The following is a 19491-nucleotide window of genomic DNA, read 5'->3' on the forward strand; positions in this document are numbered from 1 at the left end:
AGTTCGACATCATCAAAGCTGACAAGAACCTTGCTGAGAGGGGTTGGAGAAGCGGAGGTGTCCCTGATCCAGGAGCCTTATGTTCCAGCTCGATTCTGTCAAGTGATGCATTATGAGGGCTGTTGTCGCCACCTGGTGGTACAAGTAGAACATGTTCAGGGCAGTTGAGCTGTAGTCCTAGGTACTACTGCTGTAGCAATCAGGGGCCTCTACATATTGGGTTCAATAGCAGGGTGTGTCACAGCCACTCAGATCATCATTTAGTCAATATCTGAAAAGACCTGATGGCTCAGCTGGTCTTGTGTGGTCTGTATCTTTGACACTCCAGGAGCAATGTTGCCTTTCTCTGCCTGCATTGTTATGTTCTAAACGGCAGTTTGATAGAATGCATGCCGGGAAGTGTATTTTTTCTGAAATATATAAACAAGGAATTCTGAGTTATTAACAATCCAGAACATCTAACAATATTTCCAGCCATCTCTGACTGTTTACAAATGTATTTAGAATGTATTCAAAATGAGCTGTTTAAACGTCATGCTATGGTATTGATAACATGTCAAATGTAAAATGAATAACATTTCATTATTTTGTTTTATGAAGAAAATTCGACTTCCTGTGTGGTGTGAACTATTCAAATGTAATTCACATTCAAGCCTTTAATTGGAATTCAGGGCAATTCTGAACTAAATAATGAATTAACCTCAGCCTTGCTGCAGGCCAATTGAAACCAGTAGAGGGCAGTCTATTCACTTGCAGATTTTAATGTCATCATGTTCTTCATGCCATTAACTTAAAGTGCACTGCGCTTCAAATGGAATACTTTCATTCATACAGACAAGTAGGGAAATACATGAGCAATATGCACTTCAGGAACCTTGACTGAATTTCCAAAAGTTTATTTTTCAGTAATCATCAAATACAAGAAAATATACTCTGAGAAATAATAAATATACAATATTTCTTTATGAACAAAATGCACAATTTACAAAAACATCCACTGTGTGCTCCTTGTCCTATGTCTATAAGATATCAGACTTTATTACAGAGTTACAGCTGTTATAGTCATTAGTATGTCTATTCTCATCATTAATATCATATTAATAATAATAGCTTTTAATTTAAGGTGTTTCTTAACACCTCAAAGTCTCTTATGAGAGTTATAGACCTTATGCTACACTCAATATTATATCATATTGCTTTTTCAAGGTTTTAAGACTTGGTCTTTATAACTAACAACTTAGCATGGATGCCTTTTAGCCCTGCAGTATCTGTCATTGGCTCTCTAACAGACCACTCATCTGGTTTGTCATGGGGAGAAGCTTATTCCACACAGTGTGAGTTTAAAGGACTTTTGGGGAGTGATGCAACTCCCTCCATAAAGGTCTGAAGACAGACAGCTTTGTGTCAGGCTTCCCTTGTGTGTCTGTCATTTGTCCCCAACCATCACATCAACATCCTATGAGGTTCTGACAGTTGGAATACTACATATTTTCCCAGCGGTTAATTTCCACAGGTCGATTTTTGTATGTTCCAGGGTTCTTCGAGGCACATGATTGGGTACTGGCATGAAGACAGTATCAGTCCGTGTCTGTGTGGAGAGCGCCACCCTTTGGTCAGGAGGTGAAAAGCAGGTGCAACATGAGTAACGTCAGCAGGCAGGTGTGGACCTGGCTGGTGCCGGTTGTGAGCTGGGTTGCATTGGAGGTGGGCAGGGCAGAGGACGGTGCCTGGCTGGGGGGCTCCAAGGCTGGGTAGAGGTCCATCCTCCTCTGCTGCTCCTGGTTGGTGAGGGGGGGCTCCACTGTCACATATCCATTGGTTATCCTGACATTCGGCTGAGGAGGTGTGGTGCTGGAGGGTGAGGCAGGAAGATCAGTAAGGTTAATGGGAACATTCTGGAACGTTCTTACATTACCCGAGTGAGTGTTCATCATGACCTGAGGATGAGCGATAGCACTGATTGCTGCTCTTTTTTACATTGCAGTCTTGTCATTACTTTTGTTACTATTAAATGGATTCAATAAAGACTTTGTGTGTGTGTGTGTGTGTGTGTGTGTGTGTGTGTGTGTACTCCTCTCACCCGTGTCCGATGCGGACCCACAGGTCACTGAAGAGGCGTGGGCGTTGGGCCTTTCGGGGCCGCGTGTGCTTCCCAAACTCCTCCAGTTGGCTCAGACTGTCAGGCAGCAGCATATGTGGCAGTTCCTCGTCCTCCATACGGTCCAGGCCACCTTCCAGGTCTGAGGGGCTGGTGGCCCAGTCAGGAGCAGAAGCTGTACCTGCATAGGACACCCCATCGCTGGGGATCTCCGTTGGTTCTCTATGGGACAGAACACTGCTGTGAATATCAAGGCATTAATGGGAAGGACCTGTCCATATATTCATTCATTTGAAGCATAAACAGAAGGTTACAGAATGGCAATGAGATGTTTACGCTAAACACTGAGAACTGTGTTATTTCGCACAAGAGGACTGAGTTTGGTACTTTTAAAGAGGACAAGTTTGAAACAACCTGAGACACCTTCAATTGCAGTTTTTTAGGAGACATAATGAGGGGTGTTATAGAAAACAAAGTCCTCATCGACTGGGTCATCTCAAACCAATCAGCACATCAAAGCCAATGATGACTGTGATAAATGTTGGTTACCTGCATCTGTTTTTGGTTCTGGCATAATCCATTGCTTTCTGAACCTTTCTAGCAATTTAGAAATGGTCTTGAAGGTTGACTCCAAAATATAGTCCATGGCTGTGTTGAAGCGTTTGGTTGATGCAGGGAGTTTGGGCAGCTAGGCAAGGATTTTTAGGCCTCCTGTAACTTGGTCATTCATCTTTATTCACAAGTAATTCAGGATGGACGCAAATACCCTAAAATGAAGGCGCACAGTCACCACTTTAACCTCTTAGTCATACAATCATTTTAAAGTGCTGGCATACACAGATAAAACAACCAAAGATATGTCCCCAACACTTGGAACCTCACTGTGCTGACTAACACATTTTAAGAAGGTTCTCCTTATAAACTGTGATCTAATGGAGACCGTTCACCCTCATATAAAGGGTCCAAAGGACATGAGGCCTTCAAACAGGGACATGATGCCCTCTGTGCTTGTAAAGATTGAAGTGTCTAAACCTGCCTGAGGGGAGGGCTCTTCCCTGAGGGTCCTTAGTGATATCTGCCATGACCAACCTGGCAACACGGTACCTTCAAAAGTCTTCCTTTTCATACTAACTATTTGGAAGTATTCACCGATGTAACACAATGAGAGAGGTGAAATTAAGACCTCTGTTACACTGCTTTGATCAACACGTTCATGTGAGAGCCAGAGAGGAAGTGAGTATACATTTCAAAAGTACTGGAGCCCAGCCCATTTCTAATCCACAGTGAGTCAGTTCCTAACGTGTCATTTATACCATTTCTCTTCATATACAGGAAGTTGGCTGCAAGCACCGATTTAGGATCAGAAAACCCCAAAATTGACCTTAACATCTAGGTGCAACTTCTTCCTAGTTCCTATGGGTATGAACGGTGGCAATTCTTAGTCATCAGCTAACAAGTAGGAGGTCTGACAGCCTAATGAAGACCCAGGTCCAGACCACACAGTAATGAGGTGTGTGTTAGCCAGTTTACACTGTGGTCCACTCTGAACCCACTCAAAGTGCTTTGGTTTCATCTGTCATGTCTGTACAGAGCAGAGAACAGACGATGCCTCCGGATACAGGCCCAAGTCTGAGATTTACACTGTTCCCAACCACCCAACCAGCTTCCTGCCATACAGTGTCACCTCATATCAGAGCGCACAACGCGTTTTCAGGGGAAACATTGCATGTTTCCACCACAGCCAGTCAGTCCTCCTGTCAGCTCTTTAAGCTAAACCTCTGTGGCCTGCAGCTCTGCGGAGGCCCGGTCTGTGCGAGGCAGGGACATGTTTTGGTTACTGCTGTAATTTGCAGCGGGGGAAATTAGTTTGTAGAAGTAGTGGCTGGATGTAGCCCCGCTTTATGGGATTTTCCTTGTTGTTCCTCATTCATCCCTTCAAACTCTGGTTCAACTGACTGTTGTAACCATTAGCGCCACTATTTTAATGGGCCTGCTCTGCCCCCAAGTCCTGCTGTTGAGAGAGCCTGTGCCAGGAGGGGTTGTTAGGTGGTGAGAGGGTTCATGGAGACGGCCGTAGGTTCTGTCAGGAGATGCCACAGTCCTCTCCCTGGCTGATTGCTGAAGCCTTTCTGCAAGGCGAGTACGACAAGACCAATGTTCACAGCTTGGTGGTGGTGGGGGGGGGGTCTTGCATAGCCGCGCCTTGGCTTTAATTGTGTTCTACATGCACTGGAGCATGTGTGATACATTTAGCACATCTGCAGGGGTCGATTAGTATGTGTAATGTGTTTCTGCTCTGGAGTGGATGGAGTTTATGTGGGATTGTAAAGTTATGGCGTAACCTGTGACTGTGTGTTCATATGAAGACCCATACACATGTTTGGTTTTCTCTGTGAATATGTGTGTGTGGTTTTCTCTGTAAATATGTGTATGTGTGTGTAGCGGGGGGGGGGGGGGGTGTAGCCCCTTCTATGTGGGCGGTGTATGTTTCTGTACTCACTCTGTGATTGGTTCCTGGTAGTGTGATGACGTGTGCACCACTTCGTAGCCCTCCTGACTCAGAATGTCCAACACACTGTGGTTTCCCAGGAAATGACCTAACAGGAAGGTTTTTCGTGGTCAGTTCACATCTGAGATATGCCCAAGACCTTTTCAGGCCCATAACATTTACATTATCCTTATATTTACATTCAAATAATTTAGCAGCTCTTCCTCAGAGAGACACATCAGGGAGTGTATACATTTTCATACTGATCGTCTTTGGGAATTGAACCCATGACACTGGCTTGAAAAGTGCCACACAAAACGTTAATTTCCCGGTAGTCCAGATCACTTTTCTCAGTGGTCATGATGACTGATGATAGTGTTCCTATGCACCCTGGGGCCTTGATCTATCGCTGTGCTTGTTCCTGGGTAATGACCCTATTGTAGGGCACTCTGCTCCCGCCCCCATCCCATGACCCCCACCATGTAAGTGTGTGTGTGTGTGTGTGTGTGTGTGTGTGATTCCATCACTCTGACATCAAACAGACAAGGCTCAGACTCCTACTGATGAAAGCTTCTTCTATTCCTTCCTATAGTGAGTAATCTCAGGTGTCAGTCAACCCAGCAATAAGGCGTAATGCCCTCCGCCATAAACCCCCACGCTGACAATCTACAAGGCTGCTTGCTCGCTGGCTTTTTCAGACCCCCTATTTTATTATTCTGATTATTCAGATCATTCCTGAGGGGAGGGGAAGCGGAGAAGTTCAAAGGCTGGGCGAGGGCTGGCAGGGGAGTGAGGAGAGGCAACCGCCAAGTGTCGGCCAGATCAGACGGACAGATTACAGCACTCTACCACGCCACGGTGCTCTCCTTTCCCCTCCTCTCCTTTCTCCTCCTCTCCTCTCCTCTCCTCTCCCATCCTCTCCTTTCTCCTCCTCTCCTTTCCCCCCTCTCCTCTCCCCTCCTCTCCTTTCCTCTCCTCTCCTCTCCCCTCCTTTCTCCCCTCTCCCATCCTCTCCTTTCCCCTACTCTCCTTTCCTCTCCTCTCCCCCCTCTCCTCTCCTCTCCCCTCCTCTCCCCTCCTTTCCCCCCTCTCCCATCCTCTCCTTTCCCCTCCTCTCCTTTCCTCTCCTCTCCCCCCTCTCCTCTCCCCTCCTCTCCCCTCCCTTCCTCTCCCCCCTCTCCTCTCCTCTCCCCTCCCTTCCTCCCCCCCCTCTCCTCTCCTCTCCCATCCCCTCCTCTCCCCTCCTCTCCCCTCCTCTCAGATAGCCTCCACAGTTGAAGGCTTCTCCCTGAACTGGCACTGACAGCTTCAACGACCCTCATGTCTATGTCAAGCAAATATTTCATTCATTTCAGATTCAAAGCCCTTTTATGGTCAATGGAAAACGCCCTGCACATTCCAACTGTGAGGTCACACTGTCTGCATGATGTGCTGGGTTTATTTTCTTGCTGTTCGAAAATGTCATAAATGTCATAAATAAACTGTCTTAACAGAGGACTTATAGAGGCGTACATCTACCACAGGCCGGCACAGGAAGTCATTTAGTCTGGTCTGGGGTGTCTGTGTGGGATGAATGATAATTGTGTATGTGTGTGCGTACCCACATGCAAGCAATGCTAACTCGACTGTGTGTGTGGTCAACTCCATTCCCAGCCACCAGACAGCCACAGAGATCAGGACTGCAGCCAGGAACACACACCTGCTAAAAGGGATAAGCCCCTGCTCTCGCCTCCCTGACCTGTCTCTCCAGTCAATGTGTGTTTTCGCTGTATGTGGTCAAACAGTTTCTGGCCCTGGACACCATTTAGAAAAGACAGAAAACACTTTTCTGATATCTTGTATTCCTGTATCCCCCCCCCCCCATTTTTCTCAATCCCTCAGCCACACCCAAAACACCCACACAATTAAAACAAACAAACTAACCGCAAACACACATTCAGACGCCTCCCCCGTAAAAGCAGGAGGAGAGATTCCTCCACAGTAAACAGACTACTGAGGGCCCTGCTCTGTGTGTGTCCTGTCTTGGTTTGTTGATTTGTTGACCTGGCTGTGGACTTAGACCACTGTAAACAGAGCGGTGCTAAGAAGCAGTGAAAGAGGGCAGGCGGGCGGGCGGGCGGGTGGACCGAAGCAAACCCATTAGAGGCTTAATGAGAGACAGGTCTTGGCTTCACCCGAGCCCTCCCTACTCTAATAGCTCTGTCCTGCGCTGCCTGTCAATGTCTGCCTGCTGTTGTGTTTGTGTGCTGTAAACACAATGCCTTCCTCCGTACCGTGGACGTCCCTTATCCTGAAGTTAATTCCTTCGCTTCATTACTGTTGCACAGGTTTCCCCTTCGAAATATACCTCATTATCTCTCTTTTCCTGTCTCTTTTTCTCTCTCTCTGTACCCATTTTCCTATTTCTCCTATCTTTCTTTCTCTCCCTGTCTTGTCTCTGTCTCTCTCCCTGTCTCATCTCTGTCTCTCTGTCCTCCAGTCTCTCAGTCTGTCTCCTTTCTCCCTGTCTCTCCCATCCCATGATGCTCCACAGTAACCTGCGCCTTGTAGCCACCCAGGAGGAGGGCCGTGGCTCCAGTCGTCTCAGTACCTCAAATCACCCACTGCTCGATACATTCCTCCAGACCTCCCTCTCCCCTTTCCTTGCACTCTGTCAATAGAATATAGACGGATAAGATTAGGGACAGGTACAGAAAAAGAAGTGAGAGGCTTTACCAGCATCAGAAGGAGAGAGAGGCTCTGTACCAGGATCAAAGGGGGGGTGGAGTTGAAAGTGTTTGGGTGACCCTGATGGCGAACCTGATGTTGACCCTGACACGCCCATAACGGCGACCTTAACTGTGACCCTGATGACGACTCCACACACAAGCCATGCGTCAGTGGTGCTGTGCTGCAAACAGGCTCAAGATGTTGGACAACAGACCACAGAGAGAGATGGAACGAAGCAGATGGGTGGAGGGAGAACAGGGGCTTGGATGGAAACAAACCACACAAAGCTGGATTCCAATATGAACACATTCCTCTTCCCTAATTGGAAATGTGATTGCCATCTGAGGTTTCCGTGTTTGTGTGAATGTGCGTGCATCTGTGTGTGTGTGTGTGTGTGTGTGTGTGCTTAAGTTCATAATGTGCAAGTGCGTTGGTGTGTCTGTTTTCAAATCCCCACAAGGATAGTAAAATAAGTCAAATGTTATCCTGTTTATCCAGTAAAAGTTTTTCAACATTCATAGGAAAGGAAAAACTCACAACAAGATTCAGGCAGCTGCCTGACAATGGAAGGGGAGGGTTAGGTGTTAGGTTTTGGGTTCCAGTTGGTTCGGAGTTAGGGAAGACAGGATTTTGAAAGTTAATAACTTTTTGACAGACTTTTGAAAGTGTGTGCATGGGGGGCGGGGGGGGGGGGGGGTGTAGAGATGCTTGAGGAGACCCCATCTGATTAACACCCAGTAGTTTAGTCCAGAGTACTATCAGCCCCTCCCACAATGTTAGAATGAGTAATGTAACAACGGTTCAACAAGTCCAGCATCCCTGCAACCCAAGCCCTGGGTGTACATTTAAACTGTTACAGTACCGGCATTCCTATAAATCACCTTCCAGCCTCCCAGTCAACAAACTGGGGGTGAGAAATCTAAGCTGCAGTGCATCTGAGTTCGCTGAACCATAGTGTTGAACGGAGCACCTCTCACCTGACATATAAATATAAAGGAGGGAATCCGGCCATTCCACCCTAAAGCTCAGGCTCTGTTTTAGTAGGAGGATTAATGGGAATCAGGAGTGTTTGCCTTCCTCCTGCTCTCCTCGTCTCCCCCCTCTTTTCTGGAATGATTTCATCCCTTATGCATGAAGGCCTTTGAGTCGGTGGGGTGTAAGGAAGACGGATGACAGGGAACGGTGGGGGGGTCTGTTCCTGCTTCAATGGTGAATCGTTTGATTTTTAATATTCTCTGTTTTCAACAGTTTGCCGTGACTCTATACCGTTAAGACATTTTAAAACCGTTTGACGACTATTTTTAAATGATCTGATGGTCAACAGTTTTTCCGGTGATGAAGGGATGGTCATCAAATGGAAAACAAAATGGCCCAATTATGTACAAAAAGTTTTGGTATTCAGGTCCAGAAAGTCATTTTCTGACCACTTATGCAAATATGTATGGATATTTGAGGCCAAATTAAAGGATATATTCTAGGGTCGCTGTCAATAAAGGCTGATCCCTTACTGTGACCCCAGTCTCCAAGGAAGTCTTGGGTGATGTTGTGATATGCAAAAAAAAAATTTTGTTTGACCTTTCTTAAAGACACAGCTAAGTAGTAGTCACAATATACTTAGGTTTTAGTCCCAAAATAATGGTTTTGGGTTTTCATAAATCTTTGAAACTGTTCTCAATGTCATAAGGAAAACTCATCGAGATGAGCACTATGAAGCATTCCTAAGAAATTAGGAAATGGGAATCTCATTGCTGCCCTACCAAGCAAAAATGCAGGAACTACTAAATACAGTGAAACTGACAGAGAAGTCTTTAGAAGTTTGTTTATTTCCCACCAGGCTGAGTTGGAAATTTGGTTTTATTTTATCTCACAATGAGGTTATTCTGTGTAACGATATTCCCAGAAGACTGTCTATAAATCTCCTTCACTTGTTATGCTGCATTATCTGGTTGCTAAGCTGAATGACATTAAATCTCATTTAGATCAGAGTGGAGAAAATGTACACAAGTTTACAATAAAACTTTCTAATGCACTTCTTGTTCACATCATTCATGCTAACGTTGGCATTTTAAGCTAGTGCCCCGTTGACTCTCCTCAGTCCTCCCAAAATTACCCCAGCAACATGTGACATCAGGGCCTGGAATGCACCTAGGACGCTCTACCGCCTCACAGGCTGATATAACTCCGCCCATGTGGAAGACATTTCACCCATTCTTTCTGCATCAGCCAATCAAATTATATTTCATTTTTATGCTACTGCAAATCCATGTTAACGGTGGTTACATTAAATGGTACCTACAGTTTCACAGAGGTGTGGTTTAAATCAAATGAATTGACCATGAATGAATTGACTATCGAATTGATGAAGCGTGGGTTCAAATTCAGCCCAGTGCTCTTTCAGTAAAAAAGAGCACCCAGTGCTCTTTTTTATAATCCATCAAATAAAGCATAATCAGGCCGAAAACATATTTAAAAAGATACTGTATGTTACCACTCATGTTTAAATATTTAGCTAGTATGCATGCTCTCACTGTAACAGATCCCACAGACTACAACCGTTGATTCAGCACTGACAGAGAGCCAGACAGTCAGATGGAAAACGGGAGGGAGAGAGCAGAGGTAGAAACAGCATGAAATGAGGCAGGTAGAGAGAGGCAAGAGAGAAAATAAAGGATTCAGGGAGGTAGTGCCAGTGGAGGGAAAGCGTGTAAAAGAGAGAGAAGAAGTGGGGAGACAGGAACTTGCTGGACTGGGCTGCTGTGGGGTTAAAACATTTAGCGAAAACTGTCATCCAATGGTTTTTGCAGCTGATAGCTGACCTGGTCTTTATTCATCTATAGGACAGGACAGAAGAGGTTGAGGGCAGCTGGCAGGCATCTGGAAAAGGGTTTTATTGTCACACATACTGACTTCAGCAATGCTGTGCACAAGATGAAAACCATGGCATCTTTGTAGACCCTTCCTCAAAGGTCACTTTATCTTTCATCTGATTCCTGCTCCACCTTTCATAATTTCAATTCATTTCCTCTCCTCCTCCCCCTTATCCCCTTTTTATTGCTAAAATCCCCCTCTGCTGTTAGAGACATGTTTCTCTTAGATCCACTGATACACAGTAATTAATGACAGGCTATGCTAATGCTGTTCAGAGTAGTAGGTGCAATGGATGTTGTGTTCAGAAGTATAAGTTTAATGGATGTTGTGTTCAGAAGTACAAGTGTAATGGATGTTGTGTTCAGAAGTATAAGTTTAATGGATGTTGTGTTCAGAAGTATAAGTTTAATGGATGTTGTGTTCAGAAGTATAAGTTTAATGGATGTTGTGTTCAGAAGTATAAGTTTAATGGATGTTGTGTTCAGAAGTATAAGTTTTATAGATGTTGTGTTCTGACATGTAAGTTTAATGGATGTTGTGTTCAGAAGTATAAGTTTAATGGATGTTGTGTTCTGACATGTAAGTTTAATGCATGTTGTGTTCAGAAGTATAAGTTTAATGGATGTTGTGTTCAGAAGTATAAGTGTAAGGGATGTTGTGTTCAGAAGTATAAGTTTAATGGATGTTGTGTTCTGACATGTAAGTTTAATGGATGTTGTGTTCAGAAGTATAAGTTTAATGGATGTTGTGTTCAGACATGTACATTTAATGGATGTTGTGTTCAGAAGTACAAGTTTAATGGATGTTGTGTTCAGGAGTATAAGTTTAATGGATGTTGTGTTCAGAAGTATAAGTTTAATGGATGTTGTGTTCAGATATGTAAGTTTAATGGATGTTGTGTTCAGGAGTATAAGTTTAATGGATGTTGTGTTCAGAAGTGTAAATGTAATGGACACTGTGTTCAGGAGTATAAGTGTAATGGATATTGTGCCGGTGGGTCACATGTGTGTCTGTGTTCATACTGGTGCGGGTTTGTGTATGTTTGTTTTAGCAAAAGGAGACTTATGGAGATGGATTGAGTGTAAATGTGTCAGTGCAATGTGGCGTAGCAGCCATTAGTGCTGAATGAGCTGTGATATGTTGTTCCACAGGCTAATGAAGCATGTAATCTACCAGCAGACTAATGAGCCCTACAGATTTAATTACAGTTGCCTGGGAATCCCACCAGCACAGGGACTAACACTACGCAAACACCCTGGGCCTCAGCCTGACCATAGGGGCTAGCCTAACGCTAAAGTCTTGGGACAGAGGCAGGGGCTAGATTATTAGTAGTAATTTTATAACTGGGGTTATACAATAATATACTTTCAATTGTACATTGTAAATTTACTTTTAGTGTATAGCCCAAAACTAAATGCTTCACTGTCCCAATAAATTCTGATGGCACTGTCTGTACGTTTTCTTTGAAAATAATATTTGTTGTGTAAGTTGAAAAATGTTAGCAGCCTTGCGCAGCGGTGATGCTGTTGGTGACTGGGTTTGTGTCATAAGGGGTCTCCTCCTCAGTGGGTGTCAGTCCAGCTGGGAGAGTTTGCTCCTTCAGTCTCAAGCTCCCTCCTCACAACAGCATTTTTCTTTTTGGTTAAGTCATAAAATTCCTGCCTCGGGCAGATGAAGAGGTCAAAATCCCCAATTTGTTGCCACTCTAAGAATATTAACCTCTTCCGGTCATTTCATCATGTTAGTTAACAATTATTTGACTTAATTGGATGGGCCCTGAATGTCCAAAACAAGTTTTCCTGATATAAATATGTCTACCTTTAGCCTACTAATTTACTACATATAAACTATCTGATGACAGGGGTGTAGGTCTCTAGAGAATAGAACCAGTATCTTATAACCTAAAGGATTAATATTACGTTACTAACCAAAAATAGTTAGTCTTAGATTATTGTAATATTTATTTTCATAAAATGTAGTAAGTGCCATATATAGGCCTAGGCAGAGATGGGTATTTTAAAAATACTCAAAATACATTTACAAGGGAGCATGAAATCACTTCACAAAATAATTTAGCAGTAAATAATTTATTTATTAATCAGTGGACACCTATTTGGAAGTTGAAAAACAAAAGTTTCGCTTTTTGTCAACAATTATTAAATTATCATTGTGTTTTGATTTTAAATGTAGCCAAAAATGACATCAGAAAGTAGCAACCGAAGTATTAACCCAACTCCAACCACTGAATCTACCAGGTATTCCAAAACAGTTCAAAAGTTCTACCAAAATCAGTCCAACTTATGTGTGAGTGTTGGTGATTGAGTAGGCGTTTGATCGAGTGAGCGTTAATGACAAAAAGGCACACGTGTGTGCATTTAACAACTCACAATATTTTGACATTATAATGTAATGTTGTACAACACTGAAACGCTTTATAATAATTTCTTTCATGCACAACCAATGAAAACTTAACATAGGTTGAAAGTAGCAAGTTAACGTTTACTGTGATGGCTGCTACTCGGGTCAAATAGTTAGCTAGAACATAATGTAAATTGATTGAGCCTAGGCTACTAAAATGAACGCCAAAACTTAACATGAACTGTAATAATGTAAGCAATTTATGCTAAAAATTTATGGAAAGCTGGCAACCTACACGTTTTTCACCTTCTTCTTCTGATCTCAACAAGACTGGGCAAATTACTGAGTACACACCAGAGGCAACATTTTTATGATGTCATCATATAGACTTGTAGACTCAAATAGACTCACAAAGTATTTTCCAGTATTTTTAAATTACAAAATTCAAAACACTAAAGTATTTTGATACAAAATATTCATATTCATTCAAAAAATGTCATCAAACCTATCAAATATAAATGACAAAAAACTATTTTGTATTTGAAATACGTATTTATACTGCCCATCCCTGAGCCTAGGCTACACTTAACATGAATTGTGGGCCCATATTTATTTTGCATGTTTGTGCTTCTGACATGAGCGGCCTTCAGCACCAGGGAACTGGACAGCAGTGTTCATGGAAGACAGCCCAGTTCATAGTTATCACAAATTAAAGGTTTAACCTACCTGATTGTTTTGGAAAATCACTTAACAAGTCGACTTGCAAATAAATATGCGTCTGGCATGACAGCACATCAAAGCTGAAGTATGCGTCTTCTGTGCTGGGCTGAGAGAGCGGCAGAGAAAGTCAAAACCATGGTAAAAAATTCAACGTGGCGTGCTTGATGTTTTCCGCCGACACACACTAACCCCCCGCTCTTCCAAAGGGGAAAGTGGCCCAGTGACAGAGCAGAGCTGAGTTGGAACTACGGCAAGGAGTCGGAAGACTAATGGCTCTCCACAGTGAGCCTGCTGCTAATGGGGAGATGAATGATGCACAGATTAAGTTTTAATAGCACACCTTTTTAACTCTGACTTGTGGTGAGTCTAATATCAGACAGACCGTGTAAGCATGCCTGTGTGTATGTGTGTGCATGTTTACAGGTTTTACTATACTTGTGGGGTCACTGATGGGAGTTATTAAAAAAAGAAAAGAAAATCCCTATCAGGAAAAAAGATACGTTCTCCTTTCTGCTATTGGTTAAAGGTTAGAGTTAAGGGTTAGGGCAAGTAGGATTTTAAATGGGAATAATGTTTGGAGTACTCACAAGTATGGTTAATTGTGTGCGCGCGGTATTTCTGCCTATGTGTCTGTCTGTGTACGAATGTGCTTACATGTGTGAGTTGAAGATGTATGCAAGCCAGAAAAGGCTGTATCCAACCACAAGCCAGCGACACAACAAGCAAGGCCTGTGCATCGTCAGCCTAAGGGAGGCAGGGGAGGCAGTACAGCCCAACAGGGCCTTAAGACTGGACAGAGAAGGCAGAACTGTGACCCCAGGGACAGTAACTCACACACACACACACGCACACACACACACACACACACACACACGCACTGTAGCACACCTGTACCATAACACTAGCAGGCCATCGGAGGGAGAGCACCTCTCCTACTCTTTCTCCAGACGACCTTCCTGCTGGCGGGGAGGGGGGAGTGAGACAGAGCAGATGGGAGAGAGAGATGGCGTGATGGTGAAACAGGCAGACAGGAAAGCAGACAGAGGAGAGAGAGATGGCGTGATGGTGAAACAGGCAGACAGGAAAGCAGACAGATGGAAGATGAGAGAAGAAAGTGGGAGGGAAAAGACATTGACAAGGCAGGCGACACTGTTGAAAGAGCAACCCACAACTTCACATGAAACTGCGAAACACGCCCACTACACACGAATTAGTACAAGCCATTACACAAACGCACACGCACCTCGGACACACAAATTCACATATTAACATATTATATTAAAACAGACAGAAACAAGTCAGAGTCAATTACAATCATTAGTAAGTTTTGTACCAGCGAGTTCTTTAATAAGCAGCTCTCCAGGTCGTTGATCTGGCAGGCCTCTGGCCCCATCAGAGGTGACTTGGCTGTGGCGGCTACAGGACATTCCAGGGGATGTTTTCAATAAGGGAATGAAAGGAACAGCAAGGAACTAGCAAATTAAAACCTGAAGTGTGTGTGTATATGTGTGATCCACGTATGTGTACATGTGGGGACCTGAAGTTCCCACAAAGACAGTAAAACTTGACAAATCGGTCCCCACAAGGTGTTTTGGTAGGTCCCCACTACAACAAAATTATTTCTGGCTTAGGGGTTTGATTTAGAGAAACACTTACAATTGTATTGGGGTTAGTTTTACAGTCCGAAATTAGGCTACTGGTTAGGGTTAACGTTAGGGCTACTGTAGGTTCAATTTAGGCATAAATGTTAGATTGTTGAGGCAAAGGTTAGGGTTTAGGTTAAGGGTAAGGACAAGGGAATAAGGAACATGGATTTCTGGGTCAGAATTACGTCCCAGGTCTCCACAAGGTCTTGTCTATGACATGGGGGCGATGTTTCTAAAAATAAACAAGTCTATACCCTCATGCTGGCGTTGTTCCACAGCCAAAGCAATTCTTCGCAATTCCTGTGTGAATTAATATTTCAGCAATGTCCATCACAGAGGACACAAATATCACCGTAATGCCCATCAGGGGGCAGCAGAGAGAGTCACAGTGGGAGAGGTGCACTCAGAGCTCCTATATGAAATTAAGAAATATATGTTTCATAAAGATAACAGCGATTTATGACCATGTATGTTATTACCCAGTGTGCCATTGGGTGGCTACACTTTGGTCTGTGAGTCAGGGGGTTTTGGCATGAGGAAGAGGGGTAGGGCGACAAGGAGAAGGGTGGGTGCCGGGAACTGTGGCAAGATTAATGGCTTGCCCAAACCAATCTATACGCACATCGTATAGTTTAATTACCACTGGAAAAAGGCACGACAGGGGTAACTTTAGAACGTCTTAACCTGGGTTCGCTCTTATCCTCAAATTCTTGTTTCTGTTTTGTAGTTCAGACTTGGTTCCTGGGGAACGACATCCAAGGCAAATCAGTGCGGTCGTTAATAGTTATCGCCCCAATGGAAGAATATGTGAGAAGTTCTCCTCCCAGTCTGCTCTGCTCTGAGGAGCCTGGGAAAATGGAAAGGGTGCCATTCATAAAGCGTGGACCTGTGCCCACCCACCTGGCACCCATGCCCACCCAATCAGATTGGACTAATTTAGGCAGTTTGTCGGTGGGCTACAGGACCATGTGCTTGCATCAGAGAGGGTATGCAGCCTATTTGCCTCTGCAACCATTTTTTAAAGCCGGTGTAATATGGCAGATTTCTCTTCGTCACATTATTTACATGGCATTATTTGAATTGTTCACATCATAGGTCACATTAAAAAGTTCTGACATGATTTATCTTTGTCTCATTCTTTTACATCACAAGAACCTGGCATTTTAACAGGGGTGTGTAGACTTTTTATATCCACTGTATATCTGCTTTCAGTGTCACTCTGCATTGCTTCTCATGTAGACATTTTTAGATGGCGCTGTAAAAAACCATATAAGATGACAGAGGATAATCTACGAATCCAAGGAAAAAAGAAATATGCACTAATGTCCTGATGATCATGTCTGAAATTTCCAATATGTGAACAAAGCATTTAAATTCATGACAAAATGTGGCATTAGTCTACCTGATTTGAATTGACATACTATTTCTTTGGGTATTAGGTTAAAATCAAAGCATCACGAAATAATATTTACCGAATAGTTTCAGACAGATATACATGGGTTCTAAAATAGAGATACTTTCCAGAAATGTTCCATGTTATCTCTATGTTACCATAAAGATGTTTATAGAGCACATCAAAAAGGATTATTAAACAATGATGGTACAATTTACATAATAATTTAAACCTGATTATACTGATTATACATCTATGGAAGTGGCTTGGAGTGTGACAGGACTAGGGGCTCAATTGAGTCAAACCAACATTGCAGTATTTATTAACAGCACTATTTGCAATTTTCTGGATAACACAGGCTGATCTTCGGTACTGTACAAAAATCTACAACTACTACCAGAATGGTCTTTCGGAACTGTCAAAATAATCAGACTAGTCTTGTTGTTTCCGTATTCCAAAATAGTTTCTTAGGGGATAATTGACTAGTCCAGAGAGCTTCCCGAAATGCCAGGTCAGATGGGAATGTTTGGTCACCAAGGCCATATCAGGTGATTTGTTGTCCACAATTAAGAGTAGGTTATTAGTAGGGCATGCTTTAATTATCATTTATGATGATTTCAGTACTTTTTTGCTGGCACCCTCATTAACACATTTCAGATTATATTGCTATGGAAAAGAGCTTTGATAGATAAGCCAAGACAGAATGATACATACAGAGAAAGACAAAAAGACAGCTTTGAAGCTATACATTCAACAAACAAAGGGTTCCCAAAGGGTTGTCTAGCTGTCCCTGAATTTACCTTGGGGTCTGCTTCAGGCAGCCTGCAGGAAAAGTAGAGGAAAAATATTGGCCTCTCTGACTTAGCAGTTGCGTGTACGTATGTCCTGCCTGCCTTATATCCAAGCTGCTGCCATGTTTCACATCAGCTCATACTAGCCCCATCTCATCACACACACGCAACACCATGTCAGCCCAAGGAAAAGCAGGCAGAATGATAGACAGATAGCCTGAAGGTGATCTGGCATTCTCTTGGTCATCGCAGATCATACACCACACACCAAATCTTCTACACTGTCTACTCCATCTTACATCAGAGTCTACTCCACTCTACATCAGAGTCTACTCCACTCTACATCAGAGTCTACTCCATCTTACATCAGAGTCTACTCCACTCTACATCAGAGTCTACTCCATCTTACATCAGAGTCTACTCCACCCTACATCAGAGTCTACTCCACTCTACATCAGAGTCTACTCCACTCTACATCAGAGTCTACTCCATCTTACATCAGAGTCTACTCCACCCTACATCAGAGTCTACTCCACTCTACATCAGAGTCTACTCCACTCTACATCAGAGTCTACTCCACTGTGTATCAGAGTCTACTCCACTGTAGATCAGAGTCTACCCCACTGTAGATCAGAGTCTACTCCATCCTACACCAGAGTTTACTCCACTGTATATCAGTCTTTTTAAAATGAATGTTCTTATCAGACACATTGAAGCAGCGCTTCCTCTTTTTAACTAAATGTTACATATGGTCCAGGGCCAGGAAACCCCTAAATCAACACTTAACCCCTCACTCTCCTATTTGCTCTTTCACTCTGTCATTCCACAGCACTGGCTGGGAAGATATGGAAACTTTGGATTCACCAAGCAGGATTCACTTCCCCAGTTAAGTGAAATGCTGTTCATGAATATAATTGATGAAAATGAATTTGATGAAATATCTCCATTAACATTACCTGAACAGTCTAGCAGTGTTTTCTTAGAGGAACTTCTATTGTTCCAAATTTTTTACAGTACGAACCATCATGTCTGGATGTCTCATAAAAATCAGTATGACAAGCCAGCAGGAATGTTAAGTGTTGTATTGAAAATGTTAATGTTTGTGTGATGACATCTTCCTAATGTTAAGCCAAAGTCTAGCAAGGAATGTTAGCTAATGTCCTGGGAATGTATAAACACAAACGTAAAGACATACAATATGCAATGACTGTAGAGACTCCTTCTCCTCACAGCTGGGTACCGCTACAGTGGCCTTGTCCAAACACTGAGCAGAAGGAACGAAGGAGAGAAAAATGCCCAGAGGAAGGAACCATGCGATCAGCATTAATCAGAGAGTATGGTGCACAGCACTGAGCTCACACCCAGGAGACTGTAACACCTGCCTACACACACACACACGCACAAAGTCACACAACTCCCCCAGGACAATGCACCATTCAGGAAACATTAGCAACATTACAGTGGAATACTAATGAAAACAAACAGCTCATAGTTTCTGCATTTTTAGATTTGGAAGGGAACCACTGGTTATTTGCACTGTACTCGTTTGACTAATTACCTCACACGGACAATGGCTATTTTAGGGTGTGAGTTAAGAGGTTAAGGTTATGGAAATACAGTTTTGTCTGCTGAAATTCCCCAGAAGAGTAGTAAAATTAGGATTTGAGTGTGTGTGTTTTTCATGTTTCTACACACCAGAAATCTGGGACCTATTAAAGGCTATTATTGTACTGCTTTTCTCTAGTTTTGCTTTTAAACACATACAGTAAATTAAATAAAATTGTTCATCATGAACACACATTAATATTGGTTCAAACATTCATCTTACAAACACCTAATATGTCTATCTCACCTTCTACTACACGCAAACACACACCAACACACACACACACACACATGAAACAAATGCACTCATAAAATTATACAAATCTAACCGTAACCGTAACATTCCTAGAATCAAATATATTTGATCACAAAGCACACACTTAGAGAAAAGACCCGCAAAAGGGTTATTTGCGAAGTGATAGGGTTCCAATAACGAATAACTTTGTAAGGCAAAGCATTCTACGTACAGTCTTTAACACCCCAATAACCTCTTGAATCAGTGGGGTTGTGGACTTTTCTTTGGGAGTCAATTGTTTGTTTTAATTTTTATATTTCATAATACTGCCTGAGTATTACTGTTTACTTGAGTGTTTAAACATTTCCATCCAGGGATTGAGTAATCTGATGTGTACTTCCAGTGCGCATTATGAGTATTGAGACTGTGAAACGTTTTTACAACAACAGAAGACGGCTGTGAAGGCCTGACATAGCATCACCACAGAGAACTTCAGCATATGGTAGGATCCTGCGTTGTAGTCATCCGGCAGTTATTTTATGCATGGGATATGGAAACAAAGACCAAACGTAAGCGATTG

General features: G+C 43.0%; 1 protein-coding gene across 1 annotated transcript in view; it reads right to left on the reverse strand.

The window, feature by feature from the left end:
- Nucleotides 1–939: 939 nt before the first annotated feature.
- The window catches only part of trabd2b (TraB domain containing 2B), a 64409-nt gene continuing 45857 nt past the window's right edge, over nt 940–19491 (reverse strand). Inside the window, exons 5-7 of the mRNA XM_010871815.3 lie at nt 4599–4695; nt 2081–2320; nt 940–1851 (exon numbers count right to left, since the gene is read on the reverse strand). Coding sequence (XP_010870117.1) covers nt 1614–1851; nt 2081–2320; nt 4599–4695 — 575 coding nt within the window. The 3' untranslated portion in view covers nt 940–1613. The remainder of the gene's footprint in view (nt 1852–2080; nt 2321–4598; nt 4696–19491) is intronic.

This window comes from Esox lucius, chromosome 8 (genome assembly GCF_011004845.1).
Source record: "Esox lucius isolate fEsoLuc1 chromosome 8, fEsoLuc1.pri, whole genome shotgun sequence".
In the NCBI taxonomy this organism is placed as follows: Eukaryota; Metazoa; Chordata; class Actinopteri; order Esociformes; family Esocidae; genus Esox; species Esox lucius.